This window comes from Anabrus simplex, chromosome 3 (genome assembly GCF_040414725.1).
Source record: "Anabrus simplex isolate iqAnaSimp1 chromosome 3, ASM4041472v1, whole genome shotgun sequence".
Lineage (NCBI taxonomy): Eukaryota > Metazoa > Arthropoda > Insecta > Orthoptera > Tettigoniidae > Anabrus > Anabrus simplex.
This window is the reverse complement of record NC_090267.1, coordinates 239,365,892-239,391,784: the sequence shown is the minus strand read 5'-3', so window position 1 is coordinate 239,391,784 and position 25,893 is coordinate 239,365,892. Positions and strand designations below refer to the sequence as shown.

Genomic DNA, 25,893 nt, shown 5'->3' with positions numbered 1-25,893 from the left:
AATAATATATCAAATTTTCTTTCTTCATTTCCCATAAATTACATACTGCAACATATACGGAACATTTTCTCCTAAACTAATAGGCTATTCTACTGAAATTTGGTACAGTTATTTCAAATAACTAGGTCTACAATACCCCCGGACAGTTTTATCCTAAATAAATTTGGAAAGAAATTATGCATTTATATATACCTATAAAAGAGGTCAATATTTTTTTCTAGAATTGAAAATATAATTTATAAAAAACAAAAACATTCTGATTAATTCTGTTCGAGAGAATTTTTCAACTGCTTTCTTACAGTCTATATACAAAAGTTCAAGTTCATAGCAAAGACAGTTTTTGAGTGAATGTTCCTTACATCATGACAAAATTTTCAAATTTTGAATTTTCAGAATTTGAAAAATATTAAATATTATCTTTTCATATTGGTGGAAAACATCCCTCTGACACCTATTTATGCGTATACAAAGTTTGGTAAAGCTAACTCTAAAATGCCCTGAGTTATAATTAAAATGCTGTTATACTGTAATAACGCATATGTCCCCCCTTGCAGAAGGAATAGTTCTTGGGGTTGCTGAGGTGAATAGTCACACTCCAGATATAATTTAAGTCCAAGATCAGCTCCATTGACATGGCGGTGAGAAGGGGTGGAAAAGAAAATGTCCAAAATGACCGAGATTATGGATGAAAGTTCTGTATGTATGTTCTAGCGTAGCTCTCAACCAAACTTCGTACACATACGATTTACTATCTGAAACAAAAAATTACTATGGGGGCAAGAAACCCCAAGCACCCAGATGTTAATGTCGAATCCATCATTTTCAAGATCCCCGAGAGGAAATGTGACAATCTGGATGCCTTTTAAGTCATAGTTCAGCCCCAGTCGGAATGTCCAATATAACCAAGATTATGGATGTATGCGTGTATGCTCGAGTTGTATGACCGAGCTTGGCATGGTCTATCGTGTTGTGTTGAGTGTAATTAGCAGTATGGTAACATAGTGAGTGCTTCAAAACTTAGCCAGATAGGTTAAGAGGGAAGTACTTGGGGAGGGGGATATGAAAATCCGTGGTTCGCCTTATTTTCCGACCTGTGATTGAGTGTCCGCGAATATTTGACCAATGCTTGGTTTGGTGCGGTTTGATGTTCTTATGGAAATAATGACTCATGTTTGTTTTAATGCATAACGCATGCATAATACACCGGGGTAGTTACAGTTAAATGGTGCTTGATACCAATGATACATCAAACATTGTACGCAAAGAAGCTTACTAAGTCAGAAATAAATACACCCTTCATACGGATGTGGGGAGAGAGTGAGGATGGAAGTGCGGAGGCGGATTTCCACACGCAAGAGCTCTCGCATGGATACGCTAGTATATATATAAAATAACTACTGGACATAAGGAAATGAAATTTTGGGGATACATTTATATTACACTAAGAGAGGACTTTTGGATATTCCATCGCTACGGGGGTGAAAAGGTGGGTGAATTGTTAAAATGTGTGTATCTATATCTCAAAAACTTAGTGTAAAGACAAGAAAATTGGTATTTGGAATCTCCTTTAAAAATAAGAAAAAAAAAAGTATTTTTCTGTTTTCAGAAAATCCTCTTAAGGGGGTGAAAAAAGATTTAAAAGAGGTTGAATACCTCTTATGAGGATACATATATCTTAAAAACTGAAGCTGATACAGTCATGAAAATTGGTATTTGGATTCCTTTTTAAAATAAAGAAACACACATTTTGTTTTTGGAAAATATACTTAAGGGGAGGTGAAGAGGAGTGACAAAGGGGGTGAATTTAAAAAAAGACTAAATCTACAGTGTACCTCAGAAACCTAAATTGTTACTAATGTCAAAATTGGTATTTGAAATCTCCTGTAAATGTAAAGAAACATAGATAATTTATTTTTTGGGAAATCCACTTAAAGGGAACTGAAAAAAGGAGGTGAAGTTTTAAAATGAGAATATCTATAGAACATTTCATAAACTTAACATGTTACAGACGTGAAAATTGGTATTTTTAATCTCTCTTAAAAACAAAGAAACATGTACCTTTTTGTTTTTTGAAATGGCCACTTAAGAGGGGGTGGGGTTTAAAAAGGACTGAAAAGGGGGTTTATTTTTATTCGGATAGTGAAATCTCGAAAAACTGAAGATGTTGCAGCATTGAAAATTGGTAGTTGGAGTCTCCTTTAAAAATATTAAAAATAAAGACATACGTATTTCTTTGTTTTTGGAAAATCCACTTGGGGGCGGGGGGTTTAAGGAATTTAATAATTAGTTGAATTCTTTGCATGAGGATACTTATATCTCAAAAATAAAGATGTTGCAGACGTGAAAATTGGTATTTTGAATCTCCTTTAAATATTAGAAACATGTATTTATTGCTTTTAGAAAATTCACTTAATGGGGGAGGGTGAAAGGAAGTGAAATTTAATTCTTTATCTGGCAATACTCATATCTCAAACTGAAGATGTTACAGATGTGAATATTGTTTTTTGGATTCTCCTATAAAAATAAAGAAACACTTTTATTTTTTCGGAAAATCCATTTAAGGGGGTGAAGGGAATTGAAAAAGTGGCTGAATGTTTTAAATGAGTACCGGTATATCTAACAGTACATGTCAAAAACTTAATGTGCTATTGATGTGCAAAATTGTATTTGACATCTCCTCTAAAAATAAAGAAACATTTAACTTTTTGCTTTAGGAAAATCCACTTAGTTGGGGGTGGAGGTGAGGGAAGGACTGATACAGGGGTTGAATTCTTTTTATGGGCATACTTATATCTCCAAAACCGACGATGTTACTGACGTGGAAATAAGTATTTGGAATCTCTTTTAATAATAAACATGTTTTTTGTTTGTTTTCGACTTCAGAGAAAACCGTTTCTCACACGTACAGTTCTATGTCACATGGTCATCTTAGCCTCAAAAGGCAATACCACAAACATCGTTTACAAAGAGTTTCTGGGGTAAATAAAACAACATTTTCTGGTAAGTTTTTATACTTTATGGATTTTCAGATAATGTCTTAGTACAGTACTGAGGAAGAATTACTTTTAACAAATTATGATATCCACGTGATCGAAGCTGCAGGAAACTGCTAGTCATTTATACAGGAGGACCTCATTTGTTCATGTTATGGCACCTGTTTGTGTGTTTGAGTAAACAATCATGAAAGACGAAATAGAATTTGGAAGCAAAATTTTAGACTGTGATATTTATATAGAAAAGAAGCAATCAGGCTTTACTTTAATGGTTATCAAATTGATGGTCACATCCTTAAAAAGTGACCATAAAAGCATATCAATATAACATTTGTGTGGTTAACCCAGTGATTAAAGAATTTGCAAAAAATAATCTCAATTTTGCTCAAAATAGTAACTTAAATCCAAAGAAGGAATACTGACCACATATAAAGGCTTCAAATGTGACTCTTAAGTTAATAAACACACTACAGTACCTTCTTTTCCTCTTCTTGCCCTTTTCACGTGGTTCAGCAGGTCGTTCATTCTCTCCATCACTGCCTCCAGAATCTGAAGCAATCTGGTCATTGCTCTTCTTCTTTCCACCCTTCTTCCCAGACTTCTCAGAAGGCATGTCTCCAAAGACCAGAGCATTCTTAGTTTTCTCTCTGTACTCCTGTCTTTTCTTCAGCATCTCTTCTACTTCAATTCGCTTTTTCTCTTCTATACGTTTCTTAACACACAAAAAACAAGGTATTTTAACACAGATTCATAGTTAAAACAACACATTACATCAACATCTGACATGTGTACAAGAGCAGGACAAAAACCTGAACCTCTATCAGCTATCTCCAATACCCAGCCCTGACCGGTCTCATTATTTCTAGAATTGTTCACCACTAGCAGAGCAAGTTAACTTTAAGCTCTATTCATCAAATATAAACCAATGATCAGTCTTTTTTAAATTGTCTTAGGAAAAACCATAGCAGTATATGCATGAGGTAAATACTAAGAAATTGAATAATGTTAACTTTAAAAAAAAAAAACTATCTTGTGAATGAGGATTTACCACATAGTAATTACACGATACATCACTGTGCAAATTAATAGGCAATACAGCCTATAATGTTTGCAAATGACAGATTGGCATGACGACCAAATGGAGACGAAGTACAAGGTCAACTGGACATGTGAAGCAAGTATTTGGTTAATTATGTAATGAAAATAAGCATGGCAAAAAAACAAGGCAATGGTGTGGATTAGAAGAGAAAGAGAGGGAAACGTACTATAAAAACTGAGGGGACTAGACCTTGAAAATGTGGAAAGCTTCAAGTACTTCAGAAGGGAATCAATACAGGATGCAGGGCTGGACATGGAGATCAAGGATAAAACAGAGAAATGCATTTTACCAGAGTGCGAGGAAGCTGTATTACTGTCCCATACTAACATATGGCAGAGACCTGGATACTATAGAAAAGACAGAAGTATACTCCAGGCCAATGAGATGAAGTTTTTAAGGAGTATGGTACAAAAGACAAGAATAAAGTAGAGGATGTCAATCAAGTCAGAATGAAAAAACTTCCAGAATGGAGAGAAATAATCTGAGATGGTTTGGAAACATCAAGAGGATTGACGAAATTACAGAAGCGGATGATTGAGGCTAAAATTGAAGGAAAGAGAACAGAGGTAGACCCAGACTAAAGTGACTGGGCTTGATCAAGAACAGTAACATAAAAAAGAACCTGGATTTTTTACACATGTAAGTAGTAATAGTGGTTAGATAGAGGAAGATGGAAACATGCCATTACCGTCCTGAACCAGCAGGTACTGGAATAAGGAAACTGAAGATATAGGCCTAGCACATGAAATACTATATTGCAGGGGACTTGCTTCTTAACTCAAATCTTGAGAGAAGTAACAATTGCAGATAGGTAACTTTTATTTATCACTACCAGCCCTACTAGAGTATGTCCATTTTTCCCAGTACAATATTATCATCTTGAGATTTTCACTAACAGTACACAAATGATACCAACACACACAACTGATAATGTCCCTTGGTGCATGTACGACAATAAGAAGTGGAGAGAGAAGTTTAACTTCCATGGATACAATGGGCCAAATTGTATACGAATAGTATTTCACACACTCATTTCATGCGGATAACAGCTAGATAGTGTGCATCTAAATCCAGATTGGTTGGTACTAAAAATTTCAACTGATGAATATTATTAGGAATGATCATGTCAGTGAATTCAATACCAAATGCAATTGCACTATTCTCAATCTCTCCTTGCAACTGAGCATGGTTGTAAGTTACAACAATCTAGCAAATCTTGTGAAATGCCTTCAAATTCCAAACCCAGGCCAATCCAGCTTGAAGTAAGTCAATCCAATCCCTCCAGCTTTCATGGATGCCCACTGTCTCGTATCAATATCAAGCACAGTCATTAGGATTAGCCTTTGCCTCTTGTAAATTAGACCACACGTACTCCTTGTTCATAATATCTCTGATAATGAGATAGAAGAGATCCTTCTGAAGTGATGGACGGGTAAAATGTTCATATCCCATTCGCAAAAATAGGTAAGAGATCCAACATGGTGCAGCCCAGACGGCAATTCAAGTAATGAGCAAGGGTTGCCAACATAAGGAAATTAAGAAGAGATAAGAGCATTGGTCTGGGTAGGTTAGAATATTACTCTGGACAAGACCATTGGTCTGGTGAAAGTAACTGGTCTGGGAGCGTAACCTCCACTTTAGAGCTTCGAAGTAGCCAATAGCCTCTAGCAACCCCTGAAGTACTGCTAAAATGTGAAAAAAAAGCAGTCACATTCAGCATATGCCAAGACAATTTCAAACTGCATGATTTTCTTATCTTCACCGAAGGTGGGAGCCTTGAAAGCAAGCATGACGCGAGCTCTCTCAGAGACGACAGGAAAATGAGCCAGCCAATGGCAACACAGAAAAGGGTTGCATTCCTCACTTTTACAAAATCTCCAATTTAATTCTTCTATGTAAGTAAGAATATTTTTAGGGACAGGTTGGTGGGTCTCTGGCAAGCATAAAGGAATAATACCTCCTCTACGCTACTTCAGGTACTGTTTCACATCATTTCTCTACACTTTTTTCTCACTTTCAATTGGCTTATAGAAGTACCACCAATGCATGATCATTTTCAATGACCGTCCTTTGTTTTTGGCTTCATTTACCTTCTTGATATATTCAAAAGGAACGTAGTCTTTAGCTACATCATCATTCTAAGACTCAGAAACAGGCTTGATATCAGTAGTCTCCTTGGAAAGCATTTGCACCAATTCTTCATCCTCCACAATTTCAGTGATAGTGATATCTTCAAGTTTCATGCAATTCCTCTTTCCTCCTTATGTACTTCACATGCTGAAGACCGTAATTTAATCTGGTGTAAAAACTCCAACACCTTATTTGCATCAATTCTCACTGTGCAAGATACAAGCATAAATACACCATCTCAACAATTCACTACTGTAATTACAGATTACACGCACAAATGTTAACAGCTAATTTGGAGTCAGACAGAATAGTGTTCCAATGCACTGCCATAACAGTTTGCTGCTGCATGCATGGATTATCTTTAAACACTTACTTGGAGCGAACGAATCATTATGGGCAGCTGAAACTTGCATTACTTCCATCTAGTGAATCATTTATGTTTATGTAAAAATCCCCGCCAGGCAATTCGCGAATGTTCCTTGTGAGAACACAATATCCTAACCAGTGTCCTATTTCGATGTAATAGTGGAAATAAACTAAAGCGGAGCCCAAACCTCTCAACATTTCATGGATGCCAATCACGTGCAAGTGCAAGCACAACGTTATGTTACAAAACGGTGTAGGGTGTAGACTACAGAGCAGAGTTGTGTTGCGTCATACAAACAGCCTGTCTCGCCGCTTGTAAAACTAAGAAGAAATACAGCAATCTTGAAGATAATATTTCACTTTTGGGACTTTGAGTACAACTGACACGGATGGGGACATTTTTATGAAAGTATAGAACAAAAAATAATAATTTTACATCGAGTAGTTCACATTTTATAGTCTGTTGAAGAAAATAGCACAAGTCAAATTCCAGCATTATGCATAGGTTACTGCCATCTCGAAATCCGTAGCAGAAGGGCTTAATCACAGTCTCTTTTCCTTTAATTTAAAGAAAAAGTTATATCAGAAAACATGTTCTGATATTTCATCAACAATTTTCTAAAGCTGATGACTTGCATTACTTCCATCTAGTGGATCATTTATGATTATGTACAAATCCCCGCCAGGCAATGACGACTTCAAATATCTATACAATGCTCTTAATAGAAATTTATAAGAAAAACGCACGTGGTACTAAGCATAATAGATTTAAACAACATACTTTTTGTAGTATAATGTCCTATTTCAGGGGTATGGCTAAAGGTGTGTCATCTTCCTCCTCGTCATGATCACTGTCTTAATCATCATCAGTATCACTGTGGTCATCATCATCGTCATTTTCCCATTTCCAGCTGACACCAGGTGGGAGAAAACATGATTCCTCTCCACTTTGTTCTGTCGTTCCACCGTCCTTCTTCCTACACGATGCTCCAATGTTAAACCATTTCCATGATGTTGTTTGGCGGTAGCTTGTCCGTGCTGACCGAGTCATCAGTACACCTAGCAGCACTGCAACTTTTGATGTCAGCTGTTGGTTGGGGTTTGCCTTTCTTCTTCCCAGCAGTGCTTTGATGAGCTCCACATTCCCCCTGATTATCGCGAGTGTGAGCAGAGAGTTCTCCAGGTAGAGTGCCTCACAATCTGCGTTCTCCTTCTCTACCAGCATTTGTACCGTTGTCAAAATTAGCATCTGGCCACATGCATAGAGCATGCAACACGTTCTTCCCATTACACTTGTAATTGCCACCATCTGTGAAATCAAAGGCTTTGTCATCTTCACTGTATTCCATCTTTGCCCAAACATTGGGATTGTCCCCGTATTCAAGCAAAAGCTCACACATTTCAAGTGTCTCTTGGCAGGGAACCATTAGTGCTAATACATGAAATGGACTTAGGCCTCCATCTAGGAAATTGGAACCATATCTGCTTAGCTCATATAGGCTATTGTTACGATGGGCATTTTATACCTACTGCCAGGTTCAAAATGAGGCCGCCCCCAACATGGAGACAGGCGCCTTTCGTAGCCGCCCCTCTTGAATACAGACACTACAGGTTTGCCCCTTCCGCCATCTCCAGCGTACAGATGTCCACCTTCTTCGCCATAGATGCCATTGAGGTCTTCACTCGTAACCCTGAGCTGGGACCCATACCAGATGTTACACACCGGGTCAGTGTGGTATTATAAGTTAATTATAATGGGTTACAAATTTTAAGTCGACCCATTTTCTTCCCCAAATCATCTTCTTGCAATTTCTTTGTATGTTTTATGCAAGAAATACAATTTTCCCTAGTTACACTATTAATTTCATCATTTACAAGCTTTTCAATGTCTGAAAGTAGTATTTTTCTTAACAACTTCTTTTATTTGCACCCAGGCAAGTTCTATGTGCTTCCGAGGCAAAACGAAGAGTTTCTGGGACCCTGTGTTTTTTTTTATTTTTCAGCTTCTCTGCATACACATGATACAGTTGACACAATTATTGAACATACTTCAGCAGTTAAGTCTTGGCACTTGAGAAAAGTTCAGCTGTATGCTGATTTTTTCAAGGGCGTATTTTAGGAAGAAACAAAATATTATACACACAGTCTTCCGAACTTTACTACCATATCCACTGGATCTATCACTTCCACTAGTACTAGGCTTGCTGAGTTACATAATTGTTTTCAGTGTTCTAAACGGAAACGGATATGAAAACTTCAATTCATCTTTTTTTTTTTTTTTATACGACAGCTCACAAGCTGGAGAGAAAGCAGACTAATATGCTTTACAGTTGACATTTCTTGGTCCACTGGACTACAGACATTATTTATAGTACCCTATTGATATTGCAGCTGTGTAAACGTGCTACTCCTCACTTACAATAATATCACCTTCGGAATAGTAAGTCCGGTGTCAGTGGATTAATTTATGATTTTAAGACACTGGTGCTAATGTATATACCGTTAATATAATGATAGAATATTAAGTCCATAACATTGCAATATATTACCCTACCATCTTATAATATCACCTCTCCCTCATCCCTGGAAGTTCTTTGATAGCAGCATACACTCGTTCCTTTATTTAAGGAATTAGGATGCCATGGTAATCAGTCCTGTGTGTGTATGTGTAACTTCCACTAGTTTACGTAACAGGATGTCTATGCTGTATGGGTACTCCCATATGAAATACGAAAGGAAAGTGTCATGCAGCTATGAAAATTATTGCAACATTTGCCTGGAGTTGAAATTAATAACCAGAGGAAATATTTCAGGATCTCATTTGTGTTTGCTTCCAAATTCGTAGCTGCATGAATTTTGTAACGGCAATAACCTTTGCATAAATTTTAACAACCTATAAAATGCAGGCCACTCAGTGTAAAAAAATTTTTTTTTCTACGTATTAATAAAAATGTCCCCATCCATGTCGATTGTACTTGAAGTCCCGAAAAAGAAACATTTCTTGAAGTACTCATGGTAAGTGATTTTAGTTTTACAGGAGGCAAGACAGCTTGCCCATATGAAGCAATGCAGTTCTCTTGCTAGATGCTGCTACTGGCTAGTGCTGGGCAAGCTGACATGCGTCAAATGTCAAGAGATTTGAGCTCCGCTATAGTTCAAAATCCTCACGCTTAATTTATGACAGAGTGCTTGGTATGTTAAAACACTGCACAAAAAAGCAAATAGTTAGTAAATTCACAGAGGCTTGCAGACTGAACACTGAAAGGCATAACAGTCTATAATGATAATGTATGTATGAATGTATGTATGTATGTATGTATGTATGTATGTATGTATGTATGTATGATTGGTATTATTAAAAGAAAATATATTGGGTAGATACTTTATGGATAAAATAATAGGAATGGGAATGGCCTCTGACATTCATTCATCACATCCTTAGCCCACCTGGTAGCCATGATCGTTAAGGCATCGAGTCTGTATGGTCTGAGACCATGGTTAGCCAGTTCGAGCCCCATAAAATAATAGGAATGGGAATGGCCTCTGACATTGATTTATCACATCCTTAGCCCACCTGGTAGCCATGACCGTTAAGGCATCGAGTCTGTATGGTCTGAGACTATGGTTAGCCAGTTCGAGCCCCATTGGTGGAAAAAGTTTGCACCATCAGAATGTTGGCTGCCAGGGTAATAGAGGTGGTGGTATATACTAATCAACAGATTGCATACCAAAAGCCTGGATCCAATTCCCAACCTCTCTGCAGTGTTCAAATGGAGTAAGGGCATATGGTGCTGTTGATGGTGATTCATCCATCAGAAGGAGGCGTAAAGCCTTGGGCAGATCTCTTAGTATTATTCACCATGAGTAGGCTATGTGCCAACACGAGATTTCACCCTCTCCCTACCTCACTATTGGACTTTGAATAATTATGCGTATGCATATTTTCGAGTTGTCCTCCTCATAGGGCATATTTTTTGTCTTGAATGTAGACATCAGCTTCTGCAAGACACTACTGGAAAATTTGACATGTATTTGAGATAACTGAAATGTTAAGTTTTGCTGGTTATTCTCGGGTAGTATATAAGTAATAATAATAATAATAACGTAAACGTTTCCACCTTTTCAATACTACAATATATTCACAAAATTACAAAATTATACGGTACTAGTTTCGACCCATCTAGGGGTCATCATCAGCCGTATTGGAGCAAAGATCATTTGTGGCGAAATTTTAAATAACATTTTTATTTTATTTTATTTATTTTAAAATAACATTGTCTTAGGATTTCGCCACAAATGATCTTTGCTCCAATACGGCTGATGATGACCCCTAGATGGGTCGAAACTAGTACCGTATAATTTTGTAATTTTGTGAATATATTGTAGTATTGAAAAGGTGGAAACGTTTACGTTATTATTATTATTACTTATATATTATTCTCAGTTCAATACGGACCAAAAACATGAAATTCATAACCATCAATGATATTCTCGGGTAGGCCGTTTCACAGGTCGGCAACATGTTTAAATTTAGCAACACCAGCTCTACATCCGGCCAAGGCTTTGTCTACCTGCAATGCAATTAGGTGGGTACTGATTCTTGAAATTTCCCTTACAGAAGGGCTATCTTTTCCTCATTTCATAAATATCAGGGTTGGAACTTAGATATTGGCAACACTGCTGTGGAGACACTATGCAACGGAATCTAATATTGTCGCTGATAGCACACGTTGGTTACATACCTACCTTACCTCAGAACAAATGGACACGCCCTTCCCACATCACCTGCGTGCACACAAGCGAGAGAAACACAGTCACGTGTGAGCTAGCGGTCTAACGTAACGTCACTATGTTTTCCAAACAGGAACAACGGAGTTGGATCAAGACTGAATGTACCAGAGGTCGTACAGCACAACAGTGTCATCAAGGTCTTCAAGAGGCTTGCAGGGAATCTGCATTGCCTTACAGAACAGTGGCACATTGGGTAAAAGCCTCAACGATGATCTTCCCTTAATATAATTTTTACCAAGAACTGATGATGACTCCATGGGAGTCAAAACCAGTCTTCTTATAATTTAAAAAATTGTTGCAATGTGTTGAATGGTGGAACATCCCTCAAACTCTACATTATTGGTTAAACGTCAACACGGAAATTAAGATCATAACTTACGATAGGTCAGCAAAACTGTGGCAGACATTCCTCGGACAGGTCATCCTACGAGTGAAGAAGGGGTGCATGCTCTTGCCGCATTACTGGACAGTGATCGAAACCAAACGATTTGTGAGCATTCGCTTCAGAACTGTTGCAGAGATTCGACAGGCAGTAGACCGCTAAATTTGCACCATCAACAGAACAGGCTCTGCTAAAGATGTACTATGACTTCCACATCACTGGCAACGGGTTATACACAACGCTGGTGACTACATTGAAGGACAGTAAAGGTTGCTAACATGTAACTCTTTTGTATCTGTTGTAAATAAATAGTTGCCACTATTTAAGTTCCAACCTTCGTAGTTATCTTTCGTGCACAATTAGTTCTTGTCAGTCTTACTTTAGTTGAGCTGAAACAGGTTCTGGTTCATAGTATGTTAAAAAAATAGCTGTATTTATGCTAGTTTATTCATAATACTTAAGGAGAACAGAACTGTTAGTGAAGTATTAAAAGCATAGGTATGCAAAAATGATGGAAGTGTGTTTTTTTGCAAGTACTGTAGTACAGTCATAACTGCAATTAAAAAGTATCAAATTCAACATCTTCAAACAAAGAAACACAGTAAATTCAAAGAGGTAAACTTGAAACAAAAACACCAGCCTCTTGCAACCTCTGCCTCAGTTAAACCTGGACCAACACGAAGTAAGTTCAATGAAAATCTGTGTAAAACATTTGTCTCGACCAACATCCCATTGGCAAAGCTAAACAATAAGAACTTAGTTCAGGTTCTGCAAGAGTATACAAAGCAACTAGTCCCAGATGAATCAACAATTAGGAAGAATTATATTCCTGAGCTGTATAAAGTAACTAGCTGATGTACCAGTGCTTCGCTATGGAATTCTAAATTGTATACAGTATTCGAAGTCTGGCAGTGTACACATTTTGAGAAAGATTGTATTAAATTGAATAGCTCTTAATGTAACCCCAGAAATGTGACAGGGAAGTCAACGTATTTTCTCATGTGAAGACTGGATTAAACTTTCATTGTAATGGTACTCTTGCAGTTTTCATTGTAATGGCAGACACCCACTCTCCACCTGTCTTTTTTACATTCTCCGAAAGACTATCTTTGTAGTTTTTCCAACTAAAATCAACATAGGACATTAATAACGACGTCAGTAGGAATGTTGTGATTAAATGCAGTGCCATTATATGAAATAATCAAATGAAAAACCGTACATTTCCTCACTTTCTGCAAACAGTACAACGCTGCTGATCTAACAGTCGAAAGTTTCGGGGTTGGAATGACCAAGCCGCAGACAGTTGTGACCACTCCTCTACTATCATTTCATGAAGTTCGCAAACTGCTCGTTCCAATCAGTGCCTCAGTGTAGGGATCGAACAACTGGAATACTATGATGAACCAGTGTGTTACGTACCAACAGTATCAGAAAACGTATGAACCAAAAGAATGGCATGCTAAAGAAGAAAGTTATATAACTCCCCAACTATTTCCTGCCAATATTAAGGCAGGTTGTTATACTCGGTACACAGCAGTAACCCCATCTATTGGAGATGAGTTGTAGCATAAGATACAAAGAACATCACAACAAACAACAGTCAATGTAATATTACTGTTGATCAATTTTATGAGCTTTCTATATTTTAGGCCTTCACATTTACAGTAGTTTTCTTCCGACTCTGAAATACCACTCTTATCATAGTCGGTACGGTAAAACTGTGTAGAACATACATGATCAGAAATAGTATTCTCTATTACTTTTGATACTTAGTACTTTTCAACAGGACCATTAACAGTAAGTATTTAAAAATAAAATTTTAGGCGCTTTCGCCTAAACCACCCTTTATAATTCAGGGTGATAAACTTATTTATAGACTATACTGAGGAGCCTCAGTGGCACAGGTGGCAGTGCGCCGGCCTCTCACCGCTGGTTTCTGTGGTTCAAATCCTGGTCACTCCATGTGACATTTGTGTTGAACAAAGCAAAGATGGGACAAGTTTTTCTCTGGCTACCAGTTTTCCCTGTCATCATTTCATTCCAACAACACTCTCCAACATCATTTCATTTCATCTGTCAGTCATTAATCATTGCCCCAGAGGAATGCGACAGGCTTTGGCAGCTGGCACAATTCCTATCCTCGCTGCTAGATGGAGGCTTTATTCATTCCATTCCTGACTCGGTCGAATGACTGGAAACAGGCTGTGGATTTTCACAGCCTATACTGAAATTTCTTATTCCCCAACTCTACATACCGATTTTCATTAAATTCTGTTTACCCATTTTTACAAATATCTCTATCATCATAGCCGATACGGTAAAAATGTATAAAATATAAATGATGGAAATTTTAATTCTATTTAACTTTAGTTATGTAGTATTTATCAATAGGACTATTAATAGCATAAATATTAGAGAATTCAATTTTAGGCCTTCCTCTAAACTACCATTTCACTCAAGTGTGAATAAAATGATTTATAGCCTAGATTGCAGTGGCTCTTTTCCCAACTTTACATACCAATTTTCATTAAATTCTCTTCAGCCATTTTCTCGTAATGTACGTACGTACATACACAGACAGAAATTACAAAAAAGTAAAAAGTGCATTTCCTTGTAACTGTGGATATAACCGATATAGAAATACCATTCTTTTACAATTCTGAGCAATATACAGAAAAAAGTCTTATAAAGATATAGATGTTAGGTAAACTAAAGGAAAATGCTGATGGAAAATATATTTGTCTCACACTAGACAAAAAAAACGGGCATGGATCAAAGATAAGTAGATAACTTCATGTTTGGAATTTTAGGAAAGGAAGAAGAGAGAGACATTATCTACTAAATATGGCTGTGTTACCCAAGGTGAATCACTCAACAGTGGTTGCCATTTTCAATGATGCACTTTCTTGTTTGTGGCCATCAGGCATTCTTTACGATCATGTTCTCATGGATTGCACTGGCCTTACATGTGTAAAGCCATGGGGTCTTATCCCAAGATGATACACGTCACGTGTAGCACGTGGACTTCCGAGTCGCTGAAGCAGTCCAGGCTTCCTTTCCTGAAGTAAACAAGTTGATCTCCACAGTGAAAAGTGTGTTCCTGAAGGCTCTAAGTCACAAGAAATTCTTTTTGGATTCAGTTGATGATGTGCTGCTCCTGCCTTCACCAGTTCATACAAGCTGCTGTTTATTATGGCAATTACTTTGAGGTAGTAAAAATGGTAGTTAAAGATTATGATTCTGAAGAAGAAATTGCAAGAAAAAGGACTACCTCTTCACACTAGTATTGGAATTGTTGAAGAAGTCTAACGATCCCTAATGAACCTCACTAATTAAGTTTTCTCAGAAAATTGCAGAGTGTAGTGTTAAAAAAACTCTGGTCTCCTCAAAATTAAAAGGATTTCTGGTGTTATCCAAGGCAAAGACAAATTTGACAGTGCATCGATACTAGAAGTCTCTGATTTCGTCAAGTTGGAGTATGCTCCAATTGTGGCATGTGATGTGGAGAGTTCGTTTTCAGAGTACACAGTAATTTTAAGCAAAAATAGGTGCAAGCTAGTGTTTCAAAACCTATTAAAATCATACGGTGATTAAGTGTAATCAAGACGTTTGAATCTCATTGACGAACTAGAGTATTTTATTGCGGTATGGTATGTAATTCTTTTTTATTTTGACAATGTTTAAAGTGTAACATTTCTTATAATACCAGGTGGTCCACCAGCCCCTTGCGATCCTGTTTTATGCATCTCTTTACATTAACTACAATTCTGAAAGACATCGATCCTTCTCCTTAAACCGGGGTAATATATAGAGATGTGTGTGTACGGGCTAGAAGGCTGCAGGAATCATGAGCGCCACTATTAATTCATTATGGGTACCACGAATGAACCCGTGAAATAAGTACAGGCACGCAGAACACGTACTTTAAAACAGGAGGTGGATGCTATTGTAGTCACAAAAACGCACACACGAGATGCTGTCAATTGTGTACACTGTTTTATTTACAAATTATATACACGTTATACACACAAATTAATGAACCGCCATCTTGAACACGACTGAATCGAAGCAGAAGATGAAGAAAGACTGCCACATTAGCATATCAACCAACAACGTAAAACTACCAACACAACATAACCACTCGACTAACGATGTCTCTTTATATACCTTGCCTGGCCAGGCTTCCAGAAAAGTATGACACAACGTAATAATAAATTATATACTATTAATTACGTGTTCTTACATTAAATAAAGTTGTATTAATAAACATACGGCAGAAGTATCGTGACATAACCTCACATGTTTTGTTACACAAGACAGATCATACAACACACAAATAGTGAATGATACGACTACAATTTATACCAAATAAAGTCCATACTGACAACCTGTTGTACATAGCTACGTAGATGATGATGATATAAGGCATAGGGATGTGGCGACCCCATCGCCCAGTAGGAAATCATTGCAATCAGCCACCCGAGTATTGGCGGGAAAACCATACCTCATTGGATTAGGAGGAAATGCCAACCCAAAACATCTAGAGTTGTCCCTCTGGGGTTAACAACCGTAGTTGCAAATCGGAGCTTGCTCCATCCAAGGTTAACTACCTTTGAAAGTCAACCATGGAAAGGTCTTTTAGGAAAAGATTTCCACGGTCCTGTCCAAGAAATGAGGAGAAGGCTACATCGGATTCAGTGAGTAGCCACCTAGAAAGCGTCAACGAGTCGCAGTGTTGGCAATCACCCGTTCTTATGCCAGCATATAAGAACAGGATCAAACAAGATCAGATTAACTACATTGCAACTCATAGGGCTGAATTCATAGACAGCACTTATACAGTGCCCCTTATAAGCCAGGTTTCATTTTATATTACCTACTTAAGTGTCCCACTTATTGCTATAATTGGACCTCCCCCGCACACTTAAGTGACTCACTTACGTTGCAGCAAGATGGAGGAAAATTATTTTGCTGAATTATTTTCGTGCACACAGTAATAATAGAAAATCACGTCCAAATGAAATGTGACTAATAATTTAAAGTAGGTTTTGTTTTAATAATGAGAATTATGAATATTCTTGTTCCTTTGTGTGAGAGAGTGAACATAACCTCTAGAGGATTATTAATTAATGAAGATACTGTTTTGAGATTTTATGCCACCTCTTAATTTCAGGTTATTATTATTATTATTATTATCATCACCATCGTCATTACCGGTATTTCGCTCAATAAATTGGAAACGTGTTACAAATTGATAAGTTATCAAGACTGTAGGCCTATGGAATAGTAAGAACTACGGTATACTGAGTTATAAGCAAAATGAACATGTTACACAACCACCATTTATTTTAAGGTTGATTTGTGCTAATTATATCAGGTTAGTCAACCAATCGTTTGCCGGATTATATCAGAATTTCCAGAAATTATGGCATCACACATCAAAACATACTATTTACATTTTATTGGGGAAATAATTAGGCCTATTACAATGTAACGGCTGCAATTATATTTGTCAAATCATTAAACGCATTGTAAAGCTAGATATTGTACATTTGGATGAATATTTGTATAGGTTCGATTACCTGGATAACTATAAACATATTATAAGAAGTAATTTAGACTCTGGGTATTTTCATAGTTTGCATTGTCCGCAACAAGTTTTTTCCCACGTCATTCCTATTCTGATGAGAACATGCGTCGGTCTGCTTGTTCTATATTATTGCAGGTTATAAATTATATTAAATAATAAATTATATTAAATTATAAGAATTTGTTCTATATTATGCGCATGTTCTTGCAGGTCCGTCTGTTTCGTTATCCATTCTGATAAGTGCTGCCTATGAAATGTAAACTTATAAGTGTATACTTATTATAAGTGATCCCTTATTACTTAAGGGTTCTACTTATGTATAAGTGCTGCCTATGAATTCGGCCCATAATATTAATCCTCTACTTAAAGCAGGAAAACTAAAGAACTTGACTGACGAATTAGATGAACAGAAAATTTTAGTAGCAGGACTCCAGGAGATGAGAAAAACTACAGAAGAACCCTTCGAATCTCAAGGCTACAGAATATACAGCTGGACTAAGAGTTGCGAAACAATGTCCCCAATTTGGAACTGGGTTTATAGTCAATGTGAAAATAATAGATTCGATACTCAATTTTCAAACCATCTCACCTAGAATTGCAACTTTGAGTTTAAAAGCATCCAACAAAATTTATACCATCATAAATGCCCATGCCCCTACTAGTGAAAAGAATTTTCTAACAAAGGCTAGGAAAGACGTGGAAAAGTTTTGGGATATCCTTGATCAAACAGTAAACCAAGTAAATATTAACAACGTTAAGATCCTGTTAGGGGACTTCTATGTCCAACTCGGAAGAGAAAAGAAATACCGAGACATCATTGGGAAATGGGCTCCACATAAACATACAAATGAGAATGGTCAAAGACTTGTGGAACTCTGCAGAGAACACAAACTGATCTCAAAGTCCACATACCGTATAATCCCAAATATCACATGCCACCGAAAAAGACCCGCACCTTAAATTTGAGACAGCAAAATACGGGGCGGGAAAATAAAACATCAAATAACTTACATACCTATTTAATTTTCTTCAAATATACCTCAAATATAAATTCAATCAGCTTACAATTAATAAAATCATCACAAAAATCATAAATAAAATTGGTCCAATACTCAGATCATTCACAATTCACCGTCGCCATCTGAAGTTTCACCGTAGGAACTTTCGTCGCCGGCATCTTTCCACAAATAGTCGTCCTCACTAACGTCCACTGAATTCGAAATTCCACATTTCTTAAAGCTTTTCGATACTAAATCATTGGGAATGCACGTCCATGTGGTCTTGATCCAGCTGCATATTAGACCCACTGCAGGCCTCTTCACCCGTCCGGTTGGTGTTAACGCGTGATCACCATCAGACATCTATTCAGTGTACAACTGTTTCAGTGCAGTTTTGAAAGGCTGGTTCACGCACACATCCAACGGCTGTAGAATAGGAGTCCTCAGGGAATTATTGCAAGATCGGTTTTTCCTTTTCTTATCATATCTTTTACGGCGTCAGTTGTATGTCCGCGGTAACTATCCAACACAAGCATGTTTCGTTTTTGTAACAAAGCTCCCGGGTGACATTGCCAAACGCACTTCACCCAGCCCTCAATTAATGAACTGTCCACCCAGCCGGACTAATAATAACACTGGACGGCAAGTTTCCTTTCGAAAGTGTTTTCCTTTTCAGAACCACATATGGAGAGAGTTTGGTTCCAATTGTCAATACGCACAACATTACCGAGCATCGTTAGTTTTTGTTGCCACCTGTTCTGTTGGTTACACTTTTAGAACCCTTCATATCCACTGTATTTTCCAATGGCATTTCAAAATAGCCAGGTGTCTGGTCAGCATTCCCAATTTGCGACAGCAAATAAGAATTTTGCTTCCTCAAATTAATAATGTGACACTGAAAGTCTGTTAATTTTTCTTCATGCACCCCAGGGAGACATTGTGAAATAGACGTATGTCTCCGAATGCACAATCCCTTTCTCCGATAAAAGTTTCGGATCCATCCGCGGCTTGCAGTAAAACCCTGTGTTTTGAGTTCCTTTGAGATCTCTAGTGCTTTCAATTGACACATTTCACTAGAAACACCATATCATAACTCACGTTTTCCTATCACAAATTTGTGGAGTCGTTCCTCAATTTCTAGAAACACTGCACTCCGCCCGCGGAACGCTCTGCAATCCGTGTTACTTTTTAGAAGTTTTTCCATCTTCTATCGCCACCAAAATACACGATTCATCAATATCGTACTTTCTGCCAATGCACGATTTCTGTATATTTCCGCTTTGCTTACAACATTAAGTTTCTCACGCACAGCAAATGACTGCAGACGCCGTTTTGGATCCATTGCTTACTATCGAGATAGCACTTTCACGGGACAGATCCGGAACTCAAATATGAGCGAGGTAGACTTCCATAACCAACAGTCTCGACTCTCGCAAAGTACGATATTCCGCAAGATCAGCTATTTGCGCACCCACCATGCCAGCAACAATTGTGAAACGAATGACGATCGAGCATCCGCAGCAGCGGCTTTCATATTTACTAAATATTTACCCACATTCTTTGATTTACCGTATTTCATTACCTTACACTTTGCTTTTATGTGCCACGGTAACCGTATTGAGAAAATATCAATCTTGTTTCCTAGAACGCAACTAAAACACAATAAGACCTAAATGCCTGTTTACATGTGGTATACTGAGTACGGTAAATGTATTAAAATCTATTTCAATACTCCATGTAAACGTAGTAAATATTTACGAGAATGAACGGCTTGAATACGACCTGCACCCAAGAACTAGAACCAATATTTTGAGGAAAAAAGTGCGGGTGGTATTCGGGATTATGCGGTACTTCAGAAGGAGGCCAAACGAACTTAGAACTTGGAAACATCCTGATTGGAGAAAAGAGGAATTGGCAGCTGGATCCTGTATTTATGGACAAATCCTTCCACAGAGAAATCTACAATGTTAAAGTATTAACAGGAGTAGAACAGGTTCTGATCATTACATAGTCAAAATCAAAATTATGTTCACACCACTAAAAAAGAAACCAAAATGCAATAAATGAAAGAGGAACTTTGACCCACACCAATTAATTCGAAATGATAAATATAGAGAACATAGAGAAATATATAGGAAAAAAATATAGAGAAGTTACACAAAACATAAAAGTGACAGTTAACTTAGAAGAACTGGTTCCAACTCTCAAGCAACAGCTGAAAATTTAGCCCCAAAGAACCCACATAAAAGATATGCCCGATGGACCTCAGAATGTGACAAAATTCATGAAGAAAGGCATCATGCATGGTTAAAGTTTCAAACACACAAAACAGAAGAAAGTGCAACCAACCTCAAAAATATCAGGAAAAAGTTCACACAAATTATCAGGCAAACCAAGAGACAATCACAGAAAGATCTAATTGACTCAATAGAAGTAAATTACCACAAAACCAATTATGAGACTTTTACAAAATATTTGGAAGACAACTACAAAAATTTGCCCCTCCCACATTAATGCTGAAAAGTGAGGATGGAAAAACACACCTAATGACAAGGAAAATGCCAAAATCATGGCAAAAGCATTCAATAAACTTTTGAATTGTGAAGAACCCCAGGAACTTTCAGTAATTAATACAAACACGCTTAAACAATCCAAGAGGTGGAAACAGCACTCAGAGAGTTGAAAAATGATTAGGCATGCGGAGAAGACAAAGTTTTCACAGAAATGTGAAAATATACCAGTGATACAGTTCAAACATCCTTATACATGGCCCTAACAAAAATCTGGATAACAGAAAAGATCCCTGAACATTGAACCACAGCCATAATCCATCCACTCCAAAAAAAGGAGATAAAAGCAATCCAGATAATTACAGAGGTATCGCTCTCTCAGACTGCACATACAAGATTTTCTCCAGAATCCTATAAAGGAGGATTAAAGAGCAACTACAGGAAGAATTAGGTGAATACTAGGGAGGCTTCAGACCTTGGAGAAGCTGTGAAGAACAAATCATCACTTTAAAATTAGCCATAGCATATTACAAGAAACAAAACAAACCTCTTGCAATAACCTTTGTGAACTTTAAGAAAGCATACGACTGTATCCATAGACCTTCAATGTTAAAAATCTTTAGAATTTTGGGCTCCATCCAAAACTAATCAAACTGATAGAACTCACCTTGTCTGTCTGTCTGTTAGGTCATCGGCCCAGAGGATGGTTGGATCCTCAAATAGCACCACCAAAGGCTATACAGTTATAAGGCAACCGCAAAAACCAATGGCAGAGCCCAAATAAAGCATGCTGGGCAAGATGAGGAGTGAGGTAGTTTGTCTTTGCTTTCCTCACTGGACCAGAAGGTGTTACTGCAGCACGACTGATCCTATGAGCAACACCATTCATAACACTCAGACACTAGTTGTGCTCCAAATGTCATTACTCAGCACCACCCATACCCCAGCAGCTTCCATATTGTCACAGCCATGGATGAGACTGGGACTTCGGTGGAAGCTACACTTTGCTCTGGCCTGTGCCAAAAGACGTATACAAAAAGTATTCACCTTAACCAACACCAAATCAAAAGTCAAATTCAGAGGGGAATTCTCCAAGCCATTCATCATAAAAACAGGTTTAAGACAAGGAGACTGCTTGTCACCACTGCTGTTCAACTGTGCCTTGGAATATATAATGAGGGAATGGTACAAGATTAACCCAAAAACATCCGAATTGGAAAACCCAGACGACATAAGTTTAAATTGCCTAGAATTTGCTGATGACCTTACTCTCTTGTCCAACAATATTCCGGAAACCAGACAACAAGTTATATCATTATAGAAAAGAGCACAGAAAATTGGTCTTGGAATATCTTTTGAAAAGACAGTAATCATGTTAACTGACCCAGCACTCATAAACAAAATTGCCATAGGAAACCAAGAAATCAAAATTGTAGATAAATTTAAATATCTGTGAGAAATCATAACATATAACCTCAAAGAAAAGCCAACATTACATAAAAGAATAAATAAAATGACTAGAGCACAATATGTCACCAAGAATACCTACAACAAAAAGGACCTGTCAATAGCAACAAAATTAAAATACTAAAATACAGTCACTCAACCAGAAATAACATATGCAAGTGAAACCATCTTCAAAACAACTAACACTGCACAGATAGACCTAATACTCAAGATGGAGAGAAGAATCATTAGAATGTGCATCAAAAAATCATACCAAAAAGATGGACACTGGAGAGTTCTAATGAAACTGTCTACAAGGAAATAGAACCACTAACGAGCACAATCAGGAAGAAAAGCATTTAATTTGTTGGACATCTGATCAGGACACCAGAGAACAGGATCATCAGGAGAATAGAAAAATTATAGAAAAATAAGTGCAACATTAGTGGATTACAGAAATCATGGAAGATATGGATAACTACAAATTACAGTAGAAGACCTAAGAAACAAAACTGACAAAATCAGGAAATTCACAAACAAACCAGACTGCAAACCAGAATCAACAAACAGACAATAGGAAGGGTGGTTTCCGATGAAGAAAGATAAGATCCGAGAGAATGAAGAAATACTGGGTTGACAGGAAACTCAAAAATTCTTTGTATAAAGCTGGCAAGAGTGGTCCCATTAGACCTTTTATTAATCTTAGTGTGTAGCCTGGTGTGTGTGTCTTGAAGTACCTTAATTTTTTGTGTTTTGTTTTTGAGATCGTCTATTGTTATTTATAGTTAGGGGCCGTATTTTTTGGTAATACCAATATGCACGAGTTTTTTTGATATCTTCTTTGTCTATATATGACTTCCCACGTACTAAAAATACTGTATTTTAGCAAAATGAACTCGCGAAATATCGCAAAATTTGATTTATTGCACGAATTGCGCAAATAATCGCGAAATATACACCACTTGGTGTGAAAAATGCAAAATGGCACAGGAAGAGCTCTCCAATAAACGTTTAAATGCTGCTGAGAACTTGACTATCGTAGTTTCCTTCTCATTTGCTTGATACCGCTGTATATTCTCCACACAAATGCACATAAAGCGGTACGCACTGTGTATCGAAAGTATGTGTATTCAGTTCCGTGATCTCTAAGGCAGTCGATAAAAATCAATATCTGTTATCGATTACAGCAAATAGCGTTGTGGTCGTAACAAGATACAAGACCGGTCATAGATACAGCAGTGCGCAATGAGAGTTCATTACTTACGAACATCTATCGGCAAATGTCCAACATTTAAGAATTAAAATGCCGAAAACTGAAGTCACAACAGGTTTTTCGAGGGCCGAAGAATACTACAGTGAGGGGTTCTATATATCTGATGCTGCAAGAAAGATTCTAATGTATCAATAGTGTACCAGTAATATTTGTAAAGTTGAAACGTGCGATATACACTGCAGAGAATCAGAATGAAGCAAATGAACATAATTCAAAGCGGCAAATAACAATCGGCGATACTTTACAGATCGTAAAGGTGTTGAAAAATTATAGAGAGCAATTTGTAATAGACACAAAAAAAACATTCACGCAAGCCAACATAGCAAAAAAGGATAATCCTGGCATAAGGAAGAGAATGAATATAAAAGGAAAGATAAATAATACTGCCTTTACTGTAAAATATGACAGTATTGGTAGGCCTGTTGTATATAAATCGCCTGTTTGAGTAGTAATAATGTTATTGTTTTTATGTCCCACTAACCACTTCTACATTTTCCTGAGACGCTGAGATACCGGAATGTTGTCCCACATGAATTCTTTTACGTGCCAGTAAACTAGTGACACGAGGCTGACGTATTTGAACTCCTTCAAATACCACCGACTGAGCCAGGATCGAACCTGCCAAATTGGGGTCAGAAAGCCAGCGCTTTAACCATCCGAGCTATTCATCCCCGACTGGGGAAAAAGAATATATCCATGAACACCTTCCAGAGCTATATGACTTTGCAAAATGCAATGAAAGAACATCTGGTTGAGGAAGTGAAAGAAGACCAAGTGTTCACAAGCATTATGGTTTCCGACATCTAATGTGGTCAGCGAGAGGAGCTTCTCTGCTTACACAAGGACACTTTCTGACTGCTGCACAACTCTGCATCCTGATAATGTTGATACCATGCTTAGTTTGTACTTTGGAGACAAGTAATTCAACGTCTGAAAATGTAGGCTATGTATAAATGTATATCACAGGGCAGATCATCTAACTTCATTTCGAAGTATCAGTGATTTATATATTTATTTCTATAACAATTTGCATATTTGGTTTTTCTAAGATTTAATAACAATGATACATTACCCCTTATCACAAAGTTAGTTACATTTACCCCATACGCTACTACAAGGAAGATTTGGCAAGAAACATCGATCAGTATAACAATTTATTTCACGAAATACCTACCGAAATAGTGTCGGTTTTAACACCGAAATCAACAGTTTTATTTCACCAAAAAACAAGGCCCCTATTTATAGTTCTTTAATATCCTCCTTAATTTCTGTGATCCATTTAATCTTCGTCTTCCTATTCCAGAATTTTTCAATTATTCTTCTGCTAATTTTTTTGCAAGTTGCTTAACGTCGCACCGACACAGATAGGTCTTGTGGCGACGATGGGACAGGAAAGGGCTAGGAATGGGAAGGAAGCGGCCATGGCCTTAATTAGAGTACAGCCTGGTGTGAAAATGGGAAGCAACGAAAAACCATCTTCAGAGCTGCCGACAGTGGGGTTCGAACCCACTATCTCCCGAATACTGGATACTGGCCGCACTTAAGCGACTGCAGCTATCGAGCTCGGTCTTCTGCTAATTCTGGTGTCAGGTGTTCTGATAAGATGTCCAAAGAATAATATACTTTCTTTTCCTAATCATGCTCAATACTTGTTCAATTTCCTTATAAAGTGTTTTATTTGATGCTATTCTCCATTATCCATTAACTTGATACTGTTTATTTATGCATGTTCTAATTATTATTCTAATTATTATTATTCTTTCTATCTTAAGTATTTTGTTGGTTTCAGCTGTATTAGTAGTTTTTAAAATGGTTTCACTAGCACTCTGGCTGTGTGACCGTTTTGTATGTCTTAATTTTGCTGCTATCGATAAGGTTTTTTTTTTTAATGTAGTCTTGGTAATATAATTTGCTTTGTATAATTTATTTATTCTGTATGCCAAGCTGGTTTCTCATTAAGTCTATAAGTTATGATTTCTCCTAAATACTTGAATTTATCAACAGTTTTGATATCTTGCCCATCAATTGTTATTTTATTTACCAGTTGGGGATGTGTAAACATGATCTCAGTTTTTCAAAGGATATTATAAGACCTATTTATTGGGCTATTTCCTGTAGAGATTTAATTTTGTGTGAGTTTCCTGAATATTGTTGGACAATAGAGCAAAGTCTCCTCTAAACTTTACTTTTGACATGGTATTAGTTAAAGTAAGTTCTATCAGTTTAATTAATTTAGGATGGAGTCTAAAATTCTGTGAAATTTTTAACATTGAAGGTCTATGTACACAATCATGCCTTCTTAAAGTCAACAAATG

At 37.2% G+C, this 25,893-nt stretch overlaps 1 protein-coding gene across 1 annotated transcript in view; it reads right to left on the bottom strand.

Annotated features, from left to right (window-relative positions):
* Ctr9 (RNA polymerase-associated protein Ctr9) overlaps positions 1-25,893 on the bottom strand; it is a 346,065-nt gene that overhangs the window by 82,676 nt on the left and 237,496 nt on the right. The window contains exon 16 of the mRNA XM_067142937.2: positions 3,470-3,705. Within this exon, the coding sequence (XP_066999038.1) occupies positions 3,470-3,705 (236 nt within the window). The remainder of the gene's footprint in view (positions 1-3,469; positions 3,706-25,893) is intronic.